The sequence below is a fragment of the Somniosus microcephalus genome, chromosome 1 (genome assembly GCF_052327205.1).
Source record: "Somniosus microcephalus isolate GS21.2 chromosome 1, FLI_Smic_1.0, whole genome shotgun sequence".
NCBI lineage: Eukaryota > Metazoa > Chordata > Chondrichthyes > Squaliformes > Somniosidae > Somniosus > Somniosus microcephalus.
The window spans coordinates 349,006,191-349,031,881 of NC_140987.1; the positions used below are offsets into that span (position 1 = coordinate 349,006,191).

The following is a 25,691-nucleotide window of genomic DNA, read 5'->3' on the forward strand; positions in this document are numbered from 1 at the left end:
GTATTAAAAGACAAAAAAATTGACACCGAGCCACATAAGGAGAAATTAGAGCAAGTGACCAAAAGTTTGGTCAAAGAGGTAGGTTTTAAGGAGCATCTTAAAGGAGGAAAGAGAGGCGGAGAGGTTTAGGCAGGGAATTCCAGAGCTTAGGGCCTAGGCAACAGAAGGCACGGCCACCAATGGTTGAGTGATTATAATCAGGGATGCTCAAGAGGGCAGAATTAGAGGAGTGCAGATATCTCGGGGGGGGGGGGGATTGTGGGGCTGAAGGAGATTACAGAAATAGGGAGGGGTGAGGCCATGGAGGGATTTGAAAACAAGGATGAGAATTTTGAAATCGAGGCGTTGCTTAACGGGGAGCCAATATAGGTCAGCGAGCACGGGGGTGATGGGTGAACGGGACTTGGTGCAAGTTAGGACATGGGCAGCCGAGTTTTGAATATATACTTGAAAAGGGGAAATTTGCAGGGCTAAGGGGAAAGAGCAGGTGAGTGGGAATAATTGACAGCTTTCTCAAAGAACTGGTAAGTTTCCACTCAAACTCATGTGCATATCTCCGATTGCAAAATCTGCCATGAACCAGTGCAATCAGGAAGCTAAAAAAAAATTTGCTTTAAAAAATATTCCTTGATATATTTAAGAGTGGTGACTTGGTAAAGTTTGATTAATACAGCTGAAAATTGATTTTTCACCAAAAATAAGCATTTTCAATCAGTTTTAATCCACCACCTGTGAATAACCCAATTTTAAATGACTGAAAATGACTTTTAAAAATATACAGAACCATTTGCTTTTTATATTGGTGCACAGTAGTCAATTCCTTAGTAAATTTTTTAAAAATTACATTAAAACCTTTCAAAATGTACCTATTAGTGTCCTTGCACCCAAAAGCTCCAGATTAGTTTTTCGAGCCTCCTCGAAGGCCTGCAAACGAGCACAATTAGCGGAAACTCCCAATGGTGATTACTTCACCCTGGGGTTTTGTGGGCGTCTTAACACAATGGAGGAGAAATTGGGTATAGCCCCGCTCGGGGCGCTAGAATTGGCGATGCGCAAATTTTATCGCCAGGCGCAACTTATCGCCACCTCCAGCGATATTGGGTTGCTGCGCCCCTGAGGGTGATTGCGGCGTTAAATCAGGCGCTGCACGGGACTCCTAAGGCGCTAACCTGCCGGCGCTACTCAACATCTGGGCAGACGGGCGCAGCGCAGGTGCTGTCAATAATCGATGACCACGAGACATGCAGGCACCGGCCAGCTCTTAAAGGGGCGGGTCATTTAGGTTCAGCAGCCAGACTCATCGCCCTGTAGGCCTCAATTTCGGCGCTGTGCAAACTGAGGCGTTGCAAACTTTGACAAGATGGAGAGGGTGAGGCAGAGAGCGGAGCGCTTTTCCCAAAGGGCATTGGATGCTTTGGTTGACGCAGTGGAGCGCCGGCGAGCAGTGCTGTACCCTGACAATGGCAAGAGGCCTCCTCAGAACGAGTACCGCAGAGCTTGGAGGGACGTTTGTCAAAGAGTCAACTCCAGCAGCGTGGTGCCCAGGACTCCTGTGCAATGCAGGAAGAAGTTCAACGATCTCACTCGGGTCGTTAGGGTGAGTGGCTTGTTGGCAATCTTCTTCATCCCTCCATCTGCACCTGACTTTATGGCCAGAGGGTGCGCGATGCCCCAATGGCCATCTGTCAGCCAGGACCCATGGCCCTTTCTGGGAACGCACACGCACATTCAATTCAGGGCATACTGTAAGGGCTGATCCACCATGGGGGGGCATGAGATGACAACTCAGGGCATACTGTAAGGGCTGATCCACCATGGGGGGGCATGAGATGACAACTCAGGGCATACTGTAAGGGCTGATCCACCATGGGGGGGCATGAGATGACAACTCAGGGCAGCATGTTTCAGACCTTCCTGTCCTTTCTCCTGCAGGGCAAGCTGGCCAGGAACCGGAGGGAACAGAATCGTACTGGCGGGGGCCCTCCTCAGCTGCAGGAACTGACGGACCTGGAGGAAAGAGTCCACCAGATTGCTGGAGGCCGGATGATAGGTCCTGTCACCACTGGAGCTGCCGACCCCATTGTGCACAGCGATGGTAAGGTCATCACCTTTTTGAACTCTCTCCTTCCACTTGTTCCCCCCACCAGCATGCTTTTTCAGCCTGGACCCATGTCAGAGCATTGCAGCACTCTTGCATCCCTGGCCTTTCGCTAAATCCACTCTTCAACCTCCCTGCTTTCAGATGCTGCATCACCAGCTTGGGAGCCGGGCCATCTAGCTGCCAGGGACACTGACTCCGGAGGCGACGACCAGGAGGAAGCCGGACCATCCGTCCCACCCTCAGGCGAGCCAGCCCATCTGCAGACTGGGGATAGTGCTTCCCTGGAAGGGAGTGGGGGGGATGGATCTGAGGAGGAACCAGTTGCAGGAACCAGCGGCCTCCAGCAGCGCAAGGGGGGGAGGGAAGTTCGGGAGATTGTGCAGGACTTCGGGGCAGCACAGGAAAGGATTGTGCAGGACTTCGGGGCAGCACAGGAAAGGAGTGCCCAGGGCTTCGGGGCAGCCCTGGAAAAGACTGCCCAGGGCGTCGCGACATCATTGGAAAGGACTGTCCAGGGCGTTGCGACATCACTGGAAAGGACTGTCCAGGGTGTCGCGACATCACTGGAAAGGACTGTCCAGGGCTTCACCGATGCACTGGCACCTGCCATGCAGTCCCTTGCTGGCCTCATGCAGAGGCAGATTGAGGCTACACAAGCACTGACTGCTGACACCCTCCATGGTTCAGGCAGGATTACCCGGGGCCCTTGCAGCACCACATCAGGCCAGCAATCTGGACCAGCCGATGGGTCCGCATGCTGCGGTGCTGCCCCGTCAGAGTGCCACTGTGTCGGCCGACCACGGAGCTGGTGTCTGCTCTCAGGATGTCAGCATTCCTGATGCCAACGCTGGCACGTCGTCACTGCAGCTGCCATCACCTGCAGGACAGACTGCTTCCACCCATGCCCAATTGGAGCAGTCAGCATCCGGCCCATCCAAGCCCAGAGTCCGTCCAGGCCGTCCCTCAGGGGCATCAGCGTGTTCGGACAGTCAGCAGGCGCCCCACAGCCTTCATGCAGCCACTGGGGTCCCATTACGGAGGAGCTGCAGGGAGGGAAGGGGCCGTTCTCGCAAGAGAAGTAGATCTCCATCAAAGGGGAAAGAGTAGAAGGAGCTGCAGAAACGTCCTATTTCTAGAAATCAAGGCCGTGGATGGTGGTCTGAATGTTAGTCATGTTTTGGATAGTCTCCCGGGTGTGCGAGTCACGTGTTCTGAATGTTATTCATGTTTTGGATAGTCTCCCAGGTGTGCGAGGCACTTATGTGTTAGTTTGTTAGTTAAGCTTTCAGTTGCCATTGCTTTGTCATGTTGGAAGGAAGCACAGTTTTCAAAATAAACAAAGAATTTTAATGTCATTGGCCATGTCTGCTATTTACAATCATTGTGGCTTTCATAGGCTTTGGGTTATCCGAATGGTTCCATTCGTTGTCTTCCAATGGCACCAAGCAGTCCGTGAGAGGGCCCTAGAACAACAACAACAACTCCTCCTCCTCCATCTCCATCATCTCCATCTCCATCATCATCATCATCATCTCTATCATTAGCTTTTGGCAGAATCTCCTCCCCTATAACATCAATTCTGATCAATGGACAACTTTCAAGCCTCTTACTGCTCACCCTGTTTGCTCAATTGATGTCTGCTAGCTTTAGGACGATTGCAATGCCTGAAACTACTTAAGGATCTCACAGAATCTAAAACATATAGATTGGAGGGGTTTTCCATAAAGTAAGTTTGAATGGTGATATTTTATAGTTATTGTTACAATTCAGGCTGCTTCCCACTACTCTTTATTAATGCTCTCCTCATAGGCAAACCTGTTAACTGAAACTACATTATGTGTAAAATATCTGGAATAGCGGGCTGCGTGGTGAGGAATAAACCATTATACCATTGAGATATGCACTGGAAATAGGGGATGGCAATACATGTTCCTGATAGCTCCAAATCAGTGGAATTTTATGAAATCTAGATGGGGCAAGAGTTAAATCCTTAAATATCTCATCTGGCTCCACTTCATAGAAAAGAGCCTCTATAGGGTGTCTGTTTGGAGTGTAGCTTCTAACTTGTTCCAATTTATTTTTAAAAAGGTATCGGGTAACTATTATATGGGAACTTTAAGCATGCTTTTAATCTTGATTCATTTTAGGTTACTATGAGAACTATGATAGTTCTAGGATCCATCCTGTTTCAATTCGTAAGGAAGTCGGAGCCATTATGTAATGACTGAGGGGGGGAGGGGTGAGTTAGGTGAGGTGAGGTTATTAGGTGAGTTTTTTTAAATAACAGGTTGTTACATACCCCATTACATATGAACTTTGAGTTCAGGCAGATAACAAGCGTCTAGAAAACAAGATAAGGACCAAACAATTGATAAAGGTAATCAGGCTTCTTTAAATCAGGATCATAATGCTTCTTTCAGGCACAAGAGGATAAACTTCATAATCCCACACTCCCAGCAGGGAGCCACTTTTGGAAGGAGCTAGAAATGAGGGATTGTAGAATTATCCTGCATAAATCTACTCAATTTCTTTGAGGAAGTAATCAAATTCTGAAACAAATGCTATCTAGTGAATTTGTTAAAGAAAGAAGATTATCATGGAACAAATATCATGGCTATTGAAAATTGATCTAACAATATAAAGGTGACAACAAATTGAAAAGGCTCTGAACTGAATAAGCTTGTGCACTTATCAGCTCATGCATTTCCCCCTGAATGGAAAACCCCAGGCTCTGTATTACTTGTCTAATGTTGCTTCCGTGGCTCTCACTTTAAAAATCAGTAATTGTGCAAAGGGATTATAACAGACAGCTAAAGCCCACAATGGCTTGGATTTTCCAATCCATCAGGAGTCCATCCATGTTTTTAAATTCATTTAAAAAAATAATTTATTCATGCTCAGGATATGGGCATCACTGGCCAACATTTATTGCTCAGGTTGGCGATGTTGGCAAGACCCCATTTACTGCCCATTCCTAGTTGACCTGAGGGCATGAAGAGTTAACCATGTAATGTGGGACTGGAGTCAAATCTAGGCCAGACCAGATAGGGGTGCAGGTTCCCTTTCCTGAAGGACATTAGTGAACCAGTTGGGTTTTTACAATGATTCCTTTCATGGTTATTTTATCTGGTGCCAGATCACAAATGATAAGATTGTAAATGAATTCAATTTCCAAAATTGCCGTAGTACGATTTGAACTCACAACCTCTAGATTGCTAGTCCAGTACCATAACCACTAGGGTACCACACCCATTAATGAGTGGTGGTGGGCAGCCAGTGGGTCCCAATACGGACCCTGGTGGCTTTTCCAGGATCAGTTAATGTTAGGCAGGGTACTGGAGATTTTTCTGGTTCCCTGCTTTGGGTGGGGCAGGGGTGGGGTTGGGTGGATTACGGGGAGAGAAATTGTTGCAGCACTTGCCGCAGTTTAGCATGGCTAGTGGTGCTGTCTCGAGCAAAAATGCCTTTTTGGTTTTTTTTGCAACTTGAATGGCCCACCTAGTGCAATCGATCACTCTGCAATCAATTACACTTGTCTCTGCCTCCCCTTTAATTTTAAACATGCCCCCACCCCCCGCCACATCCACTGTCAGAAATGCAATGATTTGCTGATGCCCAACGTTGCTAAGGTATTAATGATGGATGATATATATCTGTCATTAAGAGTTAATTTGAATATGCCTGCTCAAAATGGGCATAAAAGGCTAGAAAATCCAGGGCAATTTTGCAAAGTTTATTATTGTAGTTTCCCTGGTAACATGCTTGAGAGGGAATCGAACACTGTTTTCAAATACATATAGACTTCATGATTGATTCAGTTTGGATTTCACTGACGGTTCCTTGTTGAATTTGAGAGATCAGGTATTCAAAAGCCAGGATGTCCCGGTAACCGATTTCCAGGATATAAGAGCCAATTTTCTTTGAATTTGAACAATTAGCAGTTGGAGAATATCATGAGAAATGACAGCTTGAAAATGTCAGAAAAACAGCAAGAGACAGTCTGAAAAAAATTGAGAAGATTGATATTCCTGAAAAGCCAGTTATAAAAATTTAGACTCGCGCTTAGAGTTGCCATCTTTTACATATAGATAAAACACATTCTGTTGTAAATATATATGGGAAGAACTTGGATAAGACCTGAAAACGGACACAGGCATCGCGGTACGTGATTAACCCGTGCCCGTACATAACATTGCAGACAGCATGTCAAATTTGTGCCTGCTCTTTTAAAAGATTGCTGTGTGCAGCCAGCGCTACCCGCGCTGTTCATTGGCTGCACGCATGAGCAGGGGGCCCGATATCGCAATATCGAATTCTACTTAAAGGGGAGGTGCATTGTGGCTGCAACAAGTGGTGGGAGTTTTTTCAAAACTGAATCAGTGCTGTGATACTTTGAGCAATGGCTGAACGTGCAAGAGAGTGAGCACCAAGGTTGTGAGACAATGCACTGCAGGTCTTGGTGGAAGAGGTGGAATGGAGGAGAGATGTCCTGTATCTGCAGGGGGGCAGGAGGCCCTCCAGACACATGCTCAGGAGGCAGTGGGAAGAAATAGTGCAGAGGTCAATGCCAGGAGTGTTGCTCCAACAACATGGATGCAGTGCAGGAAGAAGTGTAACGATTATCCCACGAATTGTCAAGGTCAGTAAGTTCATCTTCAAATGGCATACTATACCAACTGCACCATTAGCCTCATCCGCTGCTCAGTTCACTACACTCACTTACCGACAATCTATATCAATCAGTACTCAATCCTAACATTCATATGCTTTACCTCACCCTCACACACCTAGCACTATTGCAAGCCTCACACCCAAAAATCACAGCTCACACACACTGGCAGCTATTCAACCATGACAGCCACATCACCCAAACATATTGCATGACACACACTGACAATCACTTCCCTCTTGTGAAGGTGACGCATATCAGCACGCAGCAGCAACGAACTGGAGGAGGACAATCGCACCTGCATGTTTTAACCCTTATGGAGGAGACAGTGCTGGCCATCATGTAAAGGAGCATTGTTGAGGCCTTGGCCACTGGCGAGGCTGAAGTGATTTGAAGATGAGGGTATCCGCATACCCAATCCTCCTTCTCTCATCCCATTTCTCCCTCATCCCTCAATCTCTTCTGACTGAGAGGCTGCAGAGTGTGTAAGCTCACACTTCTTACTTTCTCCTCTTCCCCTCACCACAACCCAACCCTTTTTTTTTCATTTTAGATACCCAGAACTGGAACCTGCTCAGTAGAGGAAGGGGTAGAAGAAAGTGAAGATGAGCGTCACTCGATCTCACAGCGTTTATTTTAGAGGCTAGGATAGAGGAGGGATCTGCATGTGGTGAGACTCCAGGCACAAGTGTGCAGGAGCCGGGGCAGAGGGAAAGGATAGCACAGGTGGTCACCTCCATCAGCATACCTGTGGAATCCACCATGATGCAGCACCTGATGGCCTATGTCTCCGCTTCCATTGCAGCACAAACAGATTCCACCAAAGGTGTGAGCAACGCAGAGGCAGCTCAGACTGCTGCCATGGGAGATCATACTGCTGCCATCATGCCTTTGGAAACTAGTGTTCAAAGGCATTTCCGGGGCATCACAGCAGTTCAGCAATCTGTTCTCCAACAGATTACTATGGTGCCGCCCCAGGATACTGGCAGTGGCTCCTTGGAGTACGAGCCTGCTGTCCTCGATCAGGATGACAGCATTTGTGCTCCCACTACTGCCACTCCCCCAATGCCATTGCTGTTGCCTGTCAGCCAACCAGCCCAGACAGTTGCAGCTCAGGCTGAGATGGTGCAGTCTGAAGGCAGACCTTCTAGAACCAGAGCTGCTTGAGGTTGCCCTCCAAGGCCATCTGCAGTCTCTTCAGTTGAAACTCAGCAGCCTCCCACCACCTGTGCTGCAGCTACTGGGGAAGCATCTCGTAGGAGCACTTGGAGAGACAAAGACCCACGGAAGAGGCACTAAGGAAACGCATAAGCGTGATTAGTTTACTATTATATGTATTATGTCGTGATTTAATTTATAAATTTGGACTGGAATGTGCATTTCTTGTTGGCTTTTATTTTTGTGTTGTTGGAAAGAGGACGATGTGATGATTAGTGATAGAGGAAAGGTAAGAGTGTGAGACTTGGTGAATGGAGAGTTGTGGTTGAAGTTACTGGTATCACTCATGAATTATTTAATCACGTAGAGCCCGGGTAGAAAGGAGCTGACTACTTTGTATCCTCCCTCCTGTTTCTCCACTTCCTGTTGCACTTCCTCCCCCTTGCCCACATCCTCATGCCCTCTCGCATGATAGGTGCTGGCAAAGGCTGTTCCTGTATAATGGCCAGGTTGTGAAGCATGCAACATACTACCAGAAATATTGATACCCGCTCTGCTGAGTACTGCAGGGCTCCTCCAGAGTAGTCCAGGCAGTGGAATCCCGATGGTCTGCTCGATGAGGTTTCTCATGGCAACATCTCATTTCCTCTTGCCAGAGACAAGCAGGAGGAGTGAGCACAAGGTTTTGCATTATTGCAGACTTCTCCATGGTGCCGGGTGCACATTGCCTTGCGTGCTCCTCATCCTCCAGAATCATCAATAGAGAGGATTCTGTTGGCATATTATAGATTATATGTTCAAGTCTCTCGAGTAGGGCTTGAACTTACGACTTTCTGCTCAGAGCCGAGTGCCACCACTGAGCCAAGGCTGTCCATCAGAGGAACAAAAGTTTGGAGTTCCACAATGTGCAGTTGGTGTGCGACCACAGGCAGCGTATCATGCAGGCAAATGCCCGTTATCATGGAAGCAATCACGGTTCCTTCATTCTGTGGTTGTCCTCTGTGCTACCTGTATTTGACCCACCACGGCAAGTCAAAGGCTGGCTACAGGGCAACAAGGGTTATCCACTCATGACATGACTCCAGTCCGAAATCTACGCACATGTGCACAGCACGCCTACAGTGAGAGCCATGCTGCCACAAGGGTCATAGAGCATACCATCGGCATCCTCAAGAAACGCTTCCGCTGCCTGGACCGCTCTGGAGGACCCCTGCAGTACTGAGCTGAGAGGGTATCAAGATTTGTGGTAGTATGCTGCATGCTGCACAACCTGGCCATTATGAGGAAACAGCCCTTGCCACCATTTATCAGGCGAGATGATGAGCTCGAGAGGGAGGAGGAGGAGGAGGAAGTGCAAGAGGAATTGGAGGAAAAGGAAGGGAGGATATAACATACACAGCCCCTTCCTGCCCAGGCTCTACGTGATCTCATTATTCATGAGCAATACCAGTAACCTCAACCACAGCTCCCCATTCACCAACAGTCTTACACTGCTTACCGTTCCTCTATCAGTGACCATCACATTGTCCTCTTTCTGACAACACAGAAATAAAAACCACCAGAAAATTTTAATTTATCAATTCACTCATTGAATAAAATGAAACTAATCACCCTTGTGCATTTCCTCAGTACCTGTCTTTGGTGTGCCTTTATCTTTCCCAGTGGCTGCAGCATTGATGATGACCTTCAATTGAGCAGCTCGCCTTGGAGGAAGACCTAGAAAGCCCAGCTTCAGACTGCGCCATCTCGGCACTGGCGGCTGCAATTTGGGCTGGCTAGCTGACAGGCAACAGCAAGGGCAATGGTTGAGTGGCAGGGGTGTGAGTATACATGCTGTCATCCTAAGAGGGGACAGCAGGTTCGTGTTCCATGGAGCCACTGCCACTCTCCCGGGGCGCTCCTCAGCAATCCTGGTGATTTGTTGGAGAACAGATTGATAGATTGCTGTGATACCCTGGAAGCCCCTTTCAACAGTGGTATCTAGAGCCCTGATGGCAGCAGTCTGAGCTTGCAAGGCAGCAGTCCAAGATTCCAATGCAGCAGTCAGTGCTTTAATGGAAGCTGTTTGTGCTGCAATGCAAGCTGTGACATTGGCCATCAGACATTGCATCATGGTGGGTTCCACAGGTGTGCTGATGGAGGTGACCACCCGTTATATGTTGGAAAGGATGGGCTCCAAGCTTTGTGCAAAGCCCTGTGCCAAGTTCCTGTGCCATGCTCCTTGACATTGAGCGCAGGCTTTCCAGTGCACCAAGCATTTGGTTGTGTATACCCATCAGCCTTCTGTAGCCTGGCCCATTGAAGTCCTCATCTGAGTCCTCTGCAGCAGAACTCGTGTGCGACCCCGCCCCCTGACAAGCTGGCACTTGCGCTATCTTTTCCCCCCTCCCTGGCTCCTGCGCACTTGGTGCCTCCTGGTGTCTCACACATGCAGATCTTGCCACTATCCAAGCCTCTAAAATACGGGCAGTGTCATTCTCTGAGCTGGTGGCTGTGAGTGTAAGATTGAGTGACAATGTCTCTTTATCTTCATTGTCTTCTTCCTCTTGGTCCTTTGACTGGGAAGGTTCCAGTTCTTGGGTATCTGAAATGAAAAAGGGACAAGCGTTGGGTTGTGGTGAGGGGAGAGGAGAAAGTAAGAAGTGCATGCTTGCACCATCTGCAGCTTGTGAGTCAGAAAAGATTGTGGGATTAGGGAGAAGTAGGCAGAGAGGCATAGGATTAGGTGTGTAGAGACCTTCATCATTGACTTCCACCACTACTTCCTCCCACTGCCTCCTGAGCATATGTCTTGAGGGCCTCCTGCCCCCCTGTGGATACAGGATGTCTCTCCTTCTCTCCACGTCTTACACCAAGACCACTAGTGCATTGTCAGAAAACCTTGGTACTCGCGCTCTCGCATGTTCAGCCATTCTTCAAAGTATCAGATTGAGTTTGCAAATGACTCCCACCACTTCTTGCAGCCACAATGCACCTCCCCTTTAAAAGATGAAAGTTGTCTTTACGTAGCGCTAACCACTCGCGATACCGGGCCCCCTGCTGATACGTGCAGCCAATATACAGCGCAGGGAGCACTGGCTGCATGCAGTAATGTAAATCAGCAGGCAGCACCAATCTAACGTGCTGCCTGCAGCGCAATGAACGGGTGCAGGTTAATCACGAACCCTGCACCCGTTTTCGTGGGTTATCTAATTTAACCCCCCCTTATCTGGTCATTTATCTTATTGCTGTGTGTGGGACCTTGCTGTTTGCAAATTAGCTGCTGTATGTCCCTACATTACAACAGTGACTACACTTCAAAAGTATTTAATTGGCTAAGTGCTTTGCAGCATCCTGAGGATATGAAAGATGCTATATACATGTAAGTTCTGCCCCCTTTTTTTCTCTCTCTTTGAAGACAGATACTTGTTTATATTCCAGTGATAATAGTTTTCCTAAGCACACTGGCCTGCTTAAAATAGGACTCACCCATTGTGTTCCCATTTTATCATTTCCTACAGCCACTGCTTATGCTTATAAAGATTAACGTGTGCACCCTTCATAGCATTGTACCCTTCAATAAGCAACCAGAGTCCTAACAGGAAATCACTTTATAAGTTATTGGAGTGGCAATTGTTCATGGATGCTTGTATAGATGCACACAAACCTATATTTGAATGGAACTTCCATTGTCGGTAAAATACACTAAAATATTTGTAAGTTACCTCTGGAGTCCCCCAAGGATCTTTTAAATGCTGTCCCTCCTATTGCTCATGCACATGCTGCCCCTCAGCGACATCATCTGAAGACATGACGTCAGGTTCCATATGCATACTGATAACATCCAGCTCTACCTCACCACCACCTCTCTCGACCCCTCCACTGCCTCTGATTTGTCACACTGCTTATCCAACATCCAATATTGGATGAGCAGAAATTTCCCCGACTACATATTGGGAAGAGAAAAGCCATTGGGCTGGATTTTCATTGAGGAGGCGGGACTACAACTTTCGGTGTTGTAGTCCCGCCTCCATCGAGTTGTAGCCAACCCACGCGATTTTAACTTGATTGGCCTTGTGGCTCAGCAGGCCAATTAAGGGCCACCCGTCAACAGGTGACGTCACAGATTGATACAGGGCCTTTTGACAGATGAAATACCAGCGTTTCACAGCTGTTTGAAGCTGTCAAACACTGACAATCTAGATCTTTCTGAAACAGAAAGCTGAATGCTGCAATTTTTGACACATCGCGGCCATTCTGCTCTCTGCCGGTGAGACGAGGGACTCCCGAGACCTGAAGGAAGGAAGGTTGTAAAGGTAAGTAAAACTTCTTTAAACACACCAAACACACTTACCTCTGCACTCATGCACCCATCACTCACCTGAACACTGGACATCTCGACCCCTCAAAGCCCGACAGCCCGCCTCGCTATCTTGTCATGGTTTGGAGCTGTCGGGAATCCCACACTTCAAGAATGAAAATAGGGATTAGGCTAAAAACTGCCTGTTAACTAGCTGTTAACAGGCAGTTAATTGGCACTAATCCGCTTCCTGCCTCGGGGAGGTGGGTCCCAGTGCGGGTCGGGTACCCGCCTCCTTTGAAACTGACATGGCGGCGGGATGGGTTCGTGCCCCCCGATTTTGGGATTTTAACCCCCCACACGCCTCCAATCCTGCCTCCACGGCCCAATGAAAATCCTGCCCCTTGTCTTCAGTCCCAGCCACAAACTTTGTTCCCTTGCGTCCAACTCCATCCCTCTGCCTGGCCACTGTTTGAGGCTGATCCAGACTACTTGTAACCTTGGCGCCCTATTTGATCCTGAGCTGAGCTTCTGACCCCATATCCTCTCCATCACCAAGACTGCCTAATTCCACCTCCGTAACATCACCCATCTCCGCCCCTGCCTCAGTTCATCTGCCGCTGAAATGCTCATCCATGCCTTTTTTACCTCTAGATGTGACTATTCCAATGCTCTCCTGGCCAACCTCCTACCTTGTACCTTCCAGAAACTTGAGCTCATCCAAAACAAGCTGCCCATATCCTAAATAACAGCAGAAAATGCTGGAAAAACTCAGCAGGCCAGGCAACATCTGTGGAGAGAGAAATAGAGTCAACGTTTCAGGTCAAAACCCTTTGTCAAGACTGAAAAAGCACAGGAAATGAAATAGATTAAAAGGCCAGGTAGGGGGCTGGGAGAGAACAAAAGAGAAGTGAGACATTAAGAGGTATTCAAAACGAGACGAGATGGTGATAGGACTAGTGGAGACAAAAGACGGCTCTAGATTAGGTGTGAAATGCGCTGGCAGAATGGGAGACAGCTGCCATATGGGAGAGAAAAAAAGGGGGCGGAGGGCCAAAACAAAGGTGTGGATAAAAAATATAAGTAAAAATGTAATGGGGGCCGAGGTTATGATCTGAAATTGTTGAACTCGATATTGAGTCCGGAAGGCTGCAAAGTGCCTAATCGGAAGATGAGATGCTGTTCCTCGAGCTTACGCTGAGCTTCCGTGGAACAGTGCAAGAGCCCGAGTACAGTGAGGTCTGAGTGGAAATGGGGCGGTGAATTAAAATGACAGGCGACCGGAAGCTCGGGGTCATCCTTACGGACTGAACAGAGGTGTTCTGCAAAGCGGTCACCCAATCTGCGTTTGGTCTCCCCAGTGTAGAGGAGACCACATCGTGAGCAGCGAATACAGTATACTAGATTGCAAGAAGTACAAGTAAATCGCTGTTTCGCCTGGAAGGGGTGTTTGGGGCCCTGGACAGTGGGAAGAAGGGAGGTATAGGGGCAGGTGTTGCATCTCCTGCACTTGCACGGGAAGGTGCCGGGGGAAGGGGCGCTGGGGGTGATAGAGGAGTGGACTAGGTTGTCTCGGAGGGAGCGGTCCCTACGGAATGCTGAAAGTGGAGGGGAAGATGCGTTTAGTGGTGGGATCACTTTGGAGGTGGCGGAAATGGCGGAGGATGATCCGTTGAATGTGGAGGCTGGTGGGGTGAAAGGTGAGGACAAGGGGAACCCTATCGTGGTTCCGGGAGGGATGGGCAGGGGTGAGGGCAGAAGTGCGAGAGATACAATGGACACGGTCGAGGGCCGTGTCAACCATGGTAGAGGGGAATCCTCGGTCGAGGAAAAACGAAGACATGTCGGAAGCCCTGCTGTGGAAGGTGGCATCGTCGGAGCAGATGCAGCAGAGATGGAGAAACTTGGAGAATGGAATAGAGTCCTTACAGGAGGCAGGGTGGGAGGAAGTGTAGTCCAGGTAGCTGTGGGAGTCAGTGGGCTTGTAGTGAATGTTGGTCAATAACCTATCCCCAGAGATGGAGACAGAGAAGTCGAGGAAGGGAAGGGAAGAGTTGGAGATGGACCATGTGAAGATGAGGGAATAGAGTTATACAGCACGGAAAGAGGCCCTTCGGCCCATCGTGTCCGCGCCGGCCATCAGGCCCTGTCTAATCTAATCCCATTTTCCAGCATTTGGTCCGTAGCCTTGTATGCTATGGCATTTCAAGTGCTCATCCAAATGCTTATTGAATGTTGTGAGGGTTCCTGCCTCTACTACCCTTTCAGGCAGTGAGTTCCAGATTCCAACCACCCTCTGGGTGAAAAAGTTCTTCCTCAAATCCCCTCTAAACCTCCTGCCCCTTACCTTGAATCTATGCCCCCTTGTTATTGACCCCTCTACTAAGGGAAAAAGTTCCTTTCTATCTACCCTATCTATGCCCCTCATAATTTTGTACACCTCAATCAGGTCCCCCCTCAGCCTTGTCTGCTCCAAGGAAAACAACCCCAGCCTGTCCAGTCTTTCTTCATAGCTGAAGCGCTCCAGCCAGGTAACATCCTGGTGAATCTCCTCTGCACCCTCTCCAAAGCAATCACATCCTTCCTACAGTGTGGCGACCAGAACTGCACACAGTATTCCAGCTGTGGCCTGACCAGCGTTTTGTACAGCTCCATCATAACCTACCTGCTCTTATATTCTATGCCTCGGCTAATGAAGGCAAGTATCCCATATGCCTTTTTAACCACCTTATCCACCTGTTCTGCTGCCTTCAGGGATCTATGTACATGCACACCAAGGTCCCTCTGATCTTTTGTCTTACCTAGGATCTTACCATTCATTGTGTATTCCCTTGCCTTGTTAATCCCTCCAAAATGCATCACCTCACACTTTTCAAGGTTAAATTCCATTTGCCACTGTTCCGCCCATCTGACCAACCCATCTATATCGTCCTGCAGACTGAGGCTACCCTCCTCGCTATTTACCACCCCACCAATTTTCATGTCATCTGCGAACTTACTGATCATACCTTTTACATTCACATCCAAATCATTAATGTAGACCACAAACAGCAAGGGACCCAGCACCGATCCCTGCGGTACCCCACTGGACACAGGCTTCCAGTCACAAAAACAACCTTCGACCATCACCCTCTGCCTTCTGCCACTAAGCCAGTTTTGGATCCAATGTGCCAAGGCACCCTGGATCCCATGGGCTCTTACCTTCTTGACCAGTCTCCTATGCGGGACTTTATCGAAAGCCTTACTGAAATCCATGTATACCACATCCACTGCACTACCCTCATCCACACACCTAGTCACCCCCTCAAAAAATTCAATCAAATTAGTCAGACATGATCTTCCCTTGACAAAGCCATGCTGACTATCCCTGATTAATCCTTGCCTCTCCAAGTGGAGACTAATTCTGTCCCTCAGAATTTTTTCCAATAATTTCCCTACCACTGATGTTAGGCTCACTGGCCTGTAATTCCCTGGTTTATCCCTACTACCCTTCTTGAATAATGGTACTATGTTAGCTATTCTCCAGTCCTCTGGCACATCCCCTGTGGCCAGAGAGGTTCTGAAAATTTGTGTCAGAGCCCATGCAATCTCCTCCTTTGCCTCACACAGCAGCCTGGGATACATCTCGTCCGGGCCTGGGGATTTATCCACTTTTAAGCCTGCTAAAACCGCCAGTACCTCCTCCCTCTCGATGCTAATATGTTCAAGTATATCACAGTCCCCCTGCCCGATTTCTATGTCTACATTGTCCTTCTCCATAGTGAACACAGATGCAAAAAATTCATTTAAAACCCCACCTACATCTTCTGGCTACACACACAGATTGCCACTTTGATCCCTAATGGGCCCTACTCTTTCCCTAGTTCTCTCGCTCTCTTCCCCACCAGTCGCTCTCTCTCTTCCCCCAGTCGCTCTCTCTCTTCCCCCCAGTCGCTCTCTCTCTTCCCCCCGTCGCTCTCTCTTCCCCCAGTCGCTCTCTCTCTTCCCCCCAGTCGCTCTCTCTCTCTCTTCCCCCAGTCTCTCACTCTCTCTCTTCCCCCCAGTCTCTCGCTCTCTCTCTTCCCCCCAGTCTCTCGCTCTCTCTCTTCCCCCCAGTCTCTCGCTCTCTCTCTTCCCCCCGTCTCTTGCTCTCTTTCTTCCCCCCCAGTCTCTCGCTCTCTTCCCCCCGTCGCTCTCTCTTCCCCCCCAGTCGCGCTCACTCCCCCCGTCTCTCGCTCTCTCTCTTCCCCCCCAGTCGCTCTCTCTCTTCCCCCCCAGTCGCTCTCTCTCTTCCCCCCCAGTCGCTCTCTCTCTTCCCCCCCAGTCGCTCTCCCTCTTCCCCCCCAGTCGCTCTCTCTCTTCCCCCCCGGTCGCCCTCTCTCTTCCCCCCCGGTCGCTCTCTCTCTTCCCCCCCAGTCGCTCTCTCTTCCCCCCCAGTCTCTCTCTCTCTCCCCCAGTCTCTCTCTCCCCCAGTCTCTCTCTCTCCCCCAGTCTCTCTCTCGCTCTCCCCCAGTCGCTCTCTCTCTTCCCCCCCAGTCGCTCTCTCTCGTCCCCCCCAGTCGCTCTCTCTCTTCCCCCCAGTCGCTCTCTCTCTTCCCCCCCAGTCGCTCTCTCTCTTCCCCCCCAGTCGCTCTCTCTCTTCCCCCCCAGTCGCTCTCTCTTCCCCCCAGTCGCTGTCTCTTCCCCCCCAATCGATCTCTCTCTTCCCCCCCCAGTCGATCTCTCTCTTCCCCCCAGTCGCTCTCTCTCTTCCCCCCCAGTCGCTCTCTCTCTTCCCCCCCAGTCGCTCTCTCTCTTCCCCCCCAGTCGCTCTCTCTCTTCCCCCCAGTCGCTCTCTCTCTTCCCCCCCAGTCGCTCTCTCTTCCCCCCCAGTCGCTCTCTCTTCCCCCCCAGTCTCTCTCTCACTCTCTCCCCCAGTCTCTCTCTCTCTCTCTCCCCCAGTCTCTCTCTCTCTCTCCCCCAGTCTCTCTCTCTCTCCCCCAGTCGCTCTCTCTTCCCCCCCAGTCGCTCTCTCTCTTCCCCCCCAGTCGCTCTCTCTTCCCCCCCAGTCTCTCTCTCTCTCTCTCCCCCAGTCTCTCTCTTCCCTGTCGCTCTCTCTTCCTCCCCAGTATCTCTCTCTCTCTCCCCCAGTCTCTCTCTCTCCCCCAGCCTCTCTCTCTCCCAGTCTCTCTCTCTCCCCTCAGTCTCTCTCTCTCCCCCTCAGTCTCTCTCTCTCTATCTCCCCATTCTCTCTCTCTCTCCCCATTCTCTCTCTCTCTCTCTCTCTCCCCCCTCAGTCGCACTCTCTCTCCCCCCAGTTTCTCTCTCTCTCTCCCAGTGTCTCTCTCTCCCCCCCAGTCTCTCTCTCTCCCCCCAGTCTCTCTCTCTCCCCCGTCTCTCTCTCCCCCCAGTCTCTCTTTCCCCAGTCTCTCTCCCCCCCAGTCTCTCTCTCTCCCCCCAGTCTCTCTCTCTCTCCCCCAGTCTCTCTCCCCCCGTCTCTCTCTCTCCCCCCAGTCTCTCTCTCTCCCCCCCAGTTTCTCTCCCCCCAGTCTCTCTCTCTCTCTCTCTCTCACTCCCAATCTCTCTCTCTCTCTCTCACTCCCAATCTCTCTCTCTCTCACACTCCCAATCTCTCTCTCTCTCACACTCCCAATCTCTCTCTCTCACACTCCCAATCTCTCTCTCTCTCTCCTTCCCTCTCTCTCTCCTTCCCTCTCTCTCTCTGTCTCTCTCTCCTTCCCTTTCTTTCTCTCTCCTTCCGTCTCCTTCCCTCTCTCTCGCTCCTTCCATCTCTCTCTCTCTTTCCTTCCATCTCTCTCTCTCTCTCTCTCTCCCCCAGTCTCTCTCCTCTCTCCCCCCAGTCTCTCTACTCTCTCTCTCTCTCTCTCTACCGGCTCTCTCTCTCTCCCCCAGTCTCTCTCTCTCTCTCCCAGTCTCTCTCTCCCCCCCAGTCTCTCTCTCTCCCCCTCAGTCTCTCTCTATCTCCCCATTCTCTCTCTCTCCCCGTCTCTCTCTCTCCCCCCTCAGTCGCACTCTCTCTCCCCCCAGTTTCTCTCTCTCTCCCAGTCTCTCTCTCTCCCCCCGGTCTCTCTCTCTCCCCCCAGTCTCTCTCTCTCCCCCCCCAGTCTCTCTCTCTCCCCCAGTCTCTCTCTCTCCCCCAGTCTCTCTCCCCCTTGTCTCTCTCTCTCTCCCCCCCAGTCTCTCTCTCTCTATCTATCTCCCCAGTCTCTCTCCTCTCTCTCCCCCCAGTCTCTCTCTCTCACACTCCCAATCTCTCTCTCTCACACTCCCAATCTCTCTCTCTCTCACACTCCCAATCTCTCTCTCACACTCCCAATCTCTCTCTCACACTCCCAATCTCGCTCTCTCTCACACTCCCAATCTCTCTCTCTCTCACACTCCCAATCTCTCTCTCTCACACTCCCAATCTCTCTCTCTCACACTCCCAATCTCTCTCTCTCTCACACTCCCAATCTCTCTCTCACACTCCCAATCTCTCTCTCTCTCTCACACTCCCAATCTCTCTCTCACACTCCCAATCTCTCTCTCTCACACTCCCAATCTCTCTCTCTCTCACACTCCCAATCTCTCTCTCACACTCCCAATCTCTCTCACACTCCCAATCTCTCTCTCTCTCTCACACTCCCAATCTCTCTCACACTCCCAATCTCTCTCTCTCACACTCCCAATCTCTCTCTCTCTCACACTCCCAATCTCTCTCTCTCTCACACTCCCAATCTCTCTCTCTCTCACACTCCCAATCTCTCTCTCACACTCCCAATCTCTCTCTCTCTCACACTCCCAATCTCTCTCTCTCACACTCCCAATCTCTCTCTCTCTCACACTCCCAATCTCTCTCTCTCTCACACTCCCAATCTCTCTCTCACTCCCAATCTCTCTCTCTCTCACACTCCCAATCTCTCTCTCTCTCACACTCCCAATCTCTCTCTCACACTCCCAATCTCTCTCTCACACTCCCAATCTCTCTCTCTCTCACACTCCCAAGCTCTCTCTCTCTCACACTCCCAATCTCTCTCTCTCTCACACTCCCAATCTCTCTCTCTCTCTCACACTCCCAATCTCTCTCTCTCACACTCCCAATCTCTCTCTCTCCCACTCCCAATCTCTCTCACACTCCCAGTCTCTCTTTCTCACTCCCAATCTCTCTCTCTCACACTCCCAATCTCTCTCTCTCTCTCCTTCTCTCTGTCTCTCTGCTTCCCTCTCTTTCTCTCTCCTTCCCTCTCTCTCCTTCCCTCTCTCTCCTTCCCTCTCTCTCCTTCCATCTCTCTCTCTCCTTCCATCTCTCTCTCTCCTTCCATCTCTCTCTCTCTTTCCTTCCATCTCTCTCTCTCTCCTTCCCCCTCTCTCTCACTCCTTCCCTCTCTCTCTCTCCTGCCCTCTGTCTCTCTCCTTCCCTCTCTCTCTCTTTCCCTCTTTCTCATTCCCTCTCTCTCTCTCTCTCCTTCCCTCTCTCTCTTCCCCCCAGTCGCTCTCTCTCTCTCTTCCAACAACAACATGCCCTCGAAAAAGCCTCGGAACCGCCGGGCACCCCCGGCTGGTATATAATAATTGCTCTTCTGTCTGTTTGTCTGTCTGTCCGTTCTCTATACACGCAAACGTTATAGAGCGTACCTACACGTGTGTTACATCAAAAGAAAGCTTACGATTCCGGAACGGTCATAAGCATATTTACTTTTCCGTCGGACAAAAATTGTGCCAATGGTATGCAAAAAACGTTCAAAATTCCGCTCATTATCCGCTCATTAGCATTGAGTGACGTGAAGGTTGACCAATCGTACAGTCGAGCGACCTGACGGTCGACCAATCGCTGCGTCACGGGGGCGGGTTCATTGCGTGTGCGGGCGGGCCATCCTACAGTTGAGTGACGTGACCATTGACCAATCCTACAGTTCAGTGACCTGACGGTTGACCAATCGGTGCTTGTGTGGGCGGGCCTTATCATTCTTAACCGAGGTGAGTCGCCGCCATCTTGACTCCAAACTTTTCATTTCTTTTTCCCACTTTCTGCGTGTTTCTTTTCAAATCTACATTTCCAGCAAAAAAAAAGTTGCTTTTAAAACACAAAGGCCTAGAAATTCAGTTTGGGCCCACCAGCTCGCTTGCGCCCAGAAGTTACCGCTGCGTGCGGAGCCACTTGCGCCCGCCGGAAATTCAGTTTCAGCGCCCCAAGTCGAAGCCGGCCGCTATTCAAGGGTGTGGCCGCCCCCGCTTGGGGCGCTGAAACTAAATTTTGGCGCGCTAGGTGCCGCAGCGCCACCCGCTGCGGAGCGGCAGGCTGCGGTACTGCAGGCCTTCCTCCCTCTCTTAAGGGGGAGGTGCCTGCAACAGCGAGATCGCCGCTCGCTAGTGCCGGCAAATGAGCCCGGCACCACGGAGAAGTGCCGGGCTCCCGGAAAACAGCTGGCAATGCCGCGGGGGGCGGGTGGAGGAGGCCGGGGAAGGAGGTGCGGGCAGGCGGCCGCCGAAAAAGCGGCCGGCTGCACCTCCGCCTTAACTCGCCCCACTAAGGCTGCAGGACGGCCCTGTTTTCAGATCGCTGTTTGCGGCCGCTGCGGAAGAGGCGGCCGCAACTAAATATGGCGGGCGGGGCGGTAGTGCGGCACTGCGCACACCGATGACGTCATCGGTGGCGGCGCAGCGCTACTGGCTAACGCCGCCATTACCGCAGCGCTGAATATCGGCGCAATCTCAGCAAGTGGCGCAAAAGCCCTCTTTGGGCGAAAACTGGGCGCAAAGCCTACTGAATTTCTAGCTCAAATTGTTTTTAAAAAAAGTTAATTAATTTGTAAATCTTTTGTCCGGCATCTAGAATTTTCCTACCTTTCACCGTTTTTCCAGGCCTGTAAATCTGGGCCTCTGTTGCCCAGCCACGCCCAAGCTAGGCACCACCCATCACGCTCAACAAGCGGCTCGCTATTGCCGCCATCTTTGTGAAGGCTGGAGGGGGCGGGCCTGAGCCAAGCATCGCCACCACCGCCATCTTAGTAAAGGGGGGTGGGGCAGGAGTCAGCACGCGACTTGAGTCCGGCCGGACCTCACGCAGTAGGTTGCGCGGCGGCGTCTCTCTCTCTGCTCTTGAAGCCGGCTCGGGTGGGGGGCGGGGCTCGGGAGATCGGGGTTCGGCAGATCGGGGCTGGGCTTGTGAGATTGGCCCTCGAGAGATCGGGGCGGGGGGGCGAGCCTCGGGAGATGGGGGGGGCGGAGCTCGGGAGATCGGGCCTCAGGAGATCAGCGCTCGGGAGATGCGGCTCGGGAGATCGGGCCTCGGCAGGGCGGGGGGCGGGGCTCGGGACATCGGGGGGCGGGGCTCGGGACATCCAGAGATCAGGGGGCGGGACATCGGGGGGCGGGGCTCGGGGACTCCCCCCCTCTCCCCCTCCTTCCCCCCCATCGCCGGCAGAGGGGAGAGGGTCTGCTGGCTGCCCCCTCCCCTCCTCTCCCCCCCTCCACCCCTGCAAACACCTCCTCCCCCCTCCTCCCCCCTCCTCCTCCTCCCCTACTCCTCCTCCTCCTCCCCCCTCCTCCTCCACCCCCCTCCTCCTCCCCCTCTCCCTCTTCTCCACCCCCCTCCTCCTTCCCCTCCCCACCCCCCTTCACCCCTCCCTCCCTCCTCCCCTTCCCCTCCTCCCCTCCCCCCTCCTCCTCCTCCACCCCCCCTCCTCCTCCTCCACCCCCTCCCTCCACCCCTCCCTCCTCCCCACTCCCCCCTTTCCCCCCTCCCCTCCCACCCCTTCCCCCCTCCCTCCTCCCCTTCCCCCTCCCTCCTCCCCTCCCCCACTTTCCCCCCTTTCCTCCCTTCCCCCTCCCTTTTCCCCCCCTTCCCCCCAGTCGCGCTCTCTCTCTTCCCCCCAGTCGCGCTCTCTCTTCCCCCCAGTCGCGCTCTCTCTTACCTCCAGTCGCTCTCTCTCTTCCAACAACATGCCCTCAAAAATCCCTCGGCACCGCCGGGCACCCCCAGCTAGTATACTTATAAAACACCGTAGGATTTTCCTTTATTTTGCTCGCCAGTGTTATTTCATGGCCCTTCCTCGCTCTCCTAATTTCTTTTTTAAGTATCCCCCTGCACTTTTTATACTCCTCTAGGGCTTCCTCTGTCTTTAGTCCTTTGTATCTGCCAAAAGCCCTCCTTTTTTTCCTAATCCATTCTCGTATATCTCTTGACATCCAAGGTTCCCTGGGCTTGTTGGTCCCACCCTTGACCTTTACGGGAACATGTTGCCATTGTACTCTCTCAATTTCCTTTCTGAAAGGCTCCCATTGCTCCGATGTGGATTTTCCTACAAGTAGCTGATCCCAGTCCACTTTGGCCAGATCCTGCCTTATCATATTAAAATCGGCCTTCCCCCAATTTAGAACCTTTATTTCAGGTCCATCTCTGTCCTTTTCCATGACTACCTTAAATCTCACCAAATTATGGTCACTGTCACCAAAGTGCTCACCTACTGACACTTCTACCACTTGCCCGGCCACATTCCCTAGAATTAGGTCCAGTACCGCCCCCTCTCTTGTAGGTGTAGTGTCCGTGTGTAGATAAAGACACTGAAGACAGGAGTTGGTTCATAGGTATTTACTAAGCAAGTCTGGGGGGGGGTTCTAAAGGATATACACAATACACAGGCTTATATAGCCCAAGTGGCAATTACCGGCATTACGCACACCTGGGGCTCTTAAAGGCACATACACCACAATTGCACTTAAAGGCACATACACCACAATTCCTCCCCTTCTAGCTAACTAGTACATCATATTTTAAGTAATTATTAATTACATGTTATATGCAAAATAATATACATTGCTGTATTAATTAATTATAAGTTAGTCTCTCAGGAGGCTTCCTGACTCGGTCCGGATAACGCCTCGGGGGTGTAGTAGTTTCTGGTGGTGTAGTAGGTTCTTCTGGCAAGGCTGATTCGGCTTGAAGGCCAGTATCGGGTTCCAGTATCACCGGATCGGAGGTAGATATGGGTATCTCTACTTCATCGTTAGATGTATAGCGTGGTGGTGTAGGTTGTCCCTTTTCAGATGACTTGATGATTTGGTCAGCATGGCGCCTTATTATGCTTTCTCCGATGTCCACGGTATACATCAGTGGTCCTAGTCGTGTGCAGATAGTTCCAGGCTGCCATTTCTCGGTACGGTAGTCCCGGGCCAAAACCGGTTGGCCTATCTGGAAGGCCCTAGTTGGCCTTTCATTCATGCCCTGAAACTGCCGGTTCTCCACGTCCCTTCGGATGTTGGGCTTGACCAAATCCAGCCGGCATCTTAGGTTTCTATTGTAGAACATCATGGCGGGAGTTTGGTTTGTAACCATATGTGTTGCATTCCTATATGCAAATAAGAAGTTATCCACCTTGTGCTGAAGTTTTATGTCTTCATTACCCATGGCCTTGATGGCCTTCTTGAAGGTCTGGACAAACCTTTCAGCCAATCCATTGGTGGCGGGATGGTATGGGGCGGACGTGTAGTGCTTTACCCCATTGTTCTTTAAGAACTTTCTGAATTCTTCGGACACAAATTGCGGTCCATTATCAGAACATATCTGTTCCGGCAGCCCATTCCTGGCAAATATGGTCCTTAATACTGTGATGGTTTTTTCCGTGGTGGTGGAGGACATCTTTATTACCTCCGGCCACTTGGAGTGTGCATCAACCGCGATTAAGAACATTGAATCCATAAATGGACCAGCAAAGTTGATGTGCACCCTTTGCCAGGGAGATGAGGGCCACTCCCATGGATGTAGAGGGGCCTGTGGCGGAGCATTTTGGACCTTCTGGCATCCTAGGCAGCTCTTGGTCATGTCTTCGATGTCTCCATCGATACCTGGCCACCATACAAACGCCCTAGCTAGGTTCTTCATTTTCACTCCACCCAGATGCCCCTCGTGAAGCTCCTTTAGCACTTTATCCTGGAGTTTGGGTGGAATCACCACTCTGGATCCACACATCAAGGTTCCTCGGCACACTGACAGCAGTTCTCTTCTTTGTGAGAATGCTGGCAACAGTGGTTCGCCATGTGCTGGCCATCCCTTCATTGTTAAATCGTAGACCCGTGAGAGAGTAGGGTCATTTCTGGTCTCCCTTTCAATGGCAGAATTTGTCACCGGTAGACATTCCACTATGGTAGAGTGGAATATCTCTACTGGGTCTACTGTAGGTGCCTCTTCTATCGTTGACAACGGCAGGCGCGATAAGCCGTCAGCATTCCCATGCTGTTTTGACCCTTTGTATTCAATGTTGTATTGGTGTGCCCCTAGAAAAAGGGACCACCTCTGTAGTCTTTGTGCCGTCATAATGGGGACACCTTTTTTAGGGTTGAATATGGAGATGAGGGGTTGATGGTCAGTCAGCAAGGTAAATTTTTGTCCGTGTAGGTAATGGTTGAATTTCTTCACTCCCCATACCAGGCTGAGTGCTTCCCTGTCTATCTGGGAATAGTTACGCTCAGCTGAGTTCAATGAGCGTGACGCAAAAGTTATCGGCCGTTCCGAGCCATCAGGAAATCTATGGGACAATACCGCTCCTATGCCGTAAGGGGATGCATCGCACGCCAGTCTGATTGGTAGTGATGGGTTGTAATGAGCCAAAACTTTCTCGGATGTGATTAAGTCTTTACATTTATGGAAGGCACGTTTACAGTCTTCGTTCCATTTCCAAATCACTCCTGTGTGTAGAAGATCATTAAGAGGGTGTAGAATAGTTGATAAGTTCGGTAAAAATTTATGATAGTAATTTATTAATCCCAGGAATGACCTCAATTGTGAAACATTTTCAGGTGCTGGGGCTTTTATAACTGCTTCAATTTTTTCAGGTGACTTATGCAACCCTTCCTTATTAATTATGTGGCCACAATATGATATCTGATTTTGGAAAAATTCGCACTTGGGGCGATTTGCTCGTAGGCCCCGTTCTTTCAGCCTAGTGAGCACCTGCTCCAAATTGGCAAGGTGCTCGTTGTCGTTTTCTCCTGTTATAAGGATGTCGTCTAGGTAACACTGAGTCCCCGGAATCCCTTGCAGGACTTGCTCCATAGCTCTTTGCCAGATAGCTGGAGCTGATGCTACTCCAAAAACCAGTCGATTGTACTGGTACAGGCCTTTGTGTGTGTTTATTGTGAGATACTTTTTGGAGGTCTCCTCAACCTCCATCTGTAGATATGCCTGTGCCAAGTCAATTTTTGTGAAACGTTTTCCTCCAGATAGTGAGGCGAAAATATCTTCTATCCTCGGAAGAGGATACTGTACCGTGTGAAGGACCGGGTTTACAGTCACCTTAAAGTCCCCACAGATGCGAATTTTTCTCTGTTCCTCAGAGTTATTTTTCAATGCTTTTTTCATGACTGGAACGATGGGTGTTGCCCATTTGCTCCAATCTATTTTGGATAATACGCCTGCCTTTTCCAAATTTTCCAGCTCTGCCTCGACTGCCGGACGTATTGCGTATGGCACCGGTCTTGCCTTAAAAAATTTTGGAATTGCTGCATCTTCCACTTTTATTGAGGCGGTG

The 25,691-nt window shown here is 50.5% G+C and overlaps 1 protein-coding gene across 5 annotated transcripts in view; it reads left to right on the top strand.

The window, feature by feature from the left end:
• The window catches only part of LOC147124960 (uncharacterized), a 76,671-nt gene that overhangs the window by 30,242 nt on the left and 20,738 nt on the right, over positions 1-25,691 (top strand). For 2 of the 5 annotated variants that reach the window (XM_085995321.1, XM_085995329.1), the window contains 2 exons: positions 1,933-2,095; positions 2,243-3,456. The exons of 2 other annotated variants lie outside the window; for them this stretch is intronic. In XM_085995321.1, the coding sequence (XP_085851447.1) occupies positions 1,933-2,095; positions 2,243-2,940 (861 nt within the window). In that variant the 3' untranslated portion in view covers positions 2,941-3,456. Of the gene's footprint in view, positions 1-266; positions 1,598-1,932; positions 2,096-2,242; positions 3,457-25,691 lie in introns of those variants that run through there. One more of the 5 variants, XM_085995294.1, reaches the window with a different exon arrangement.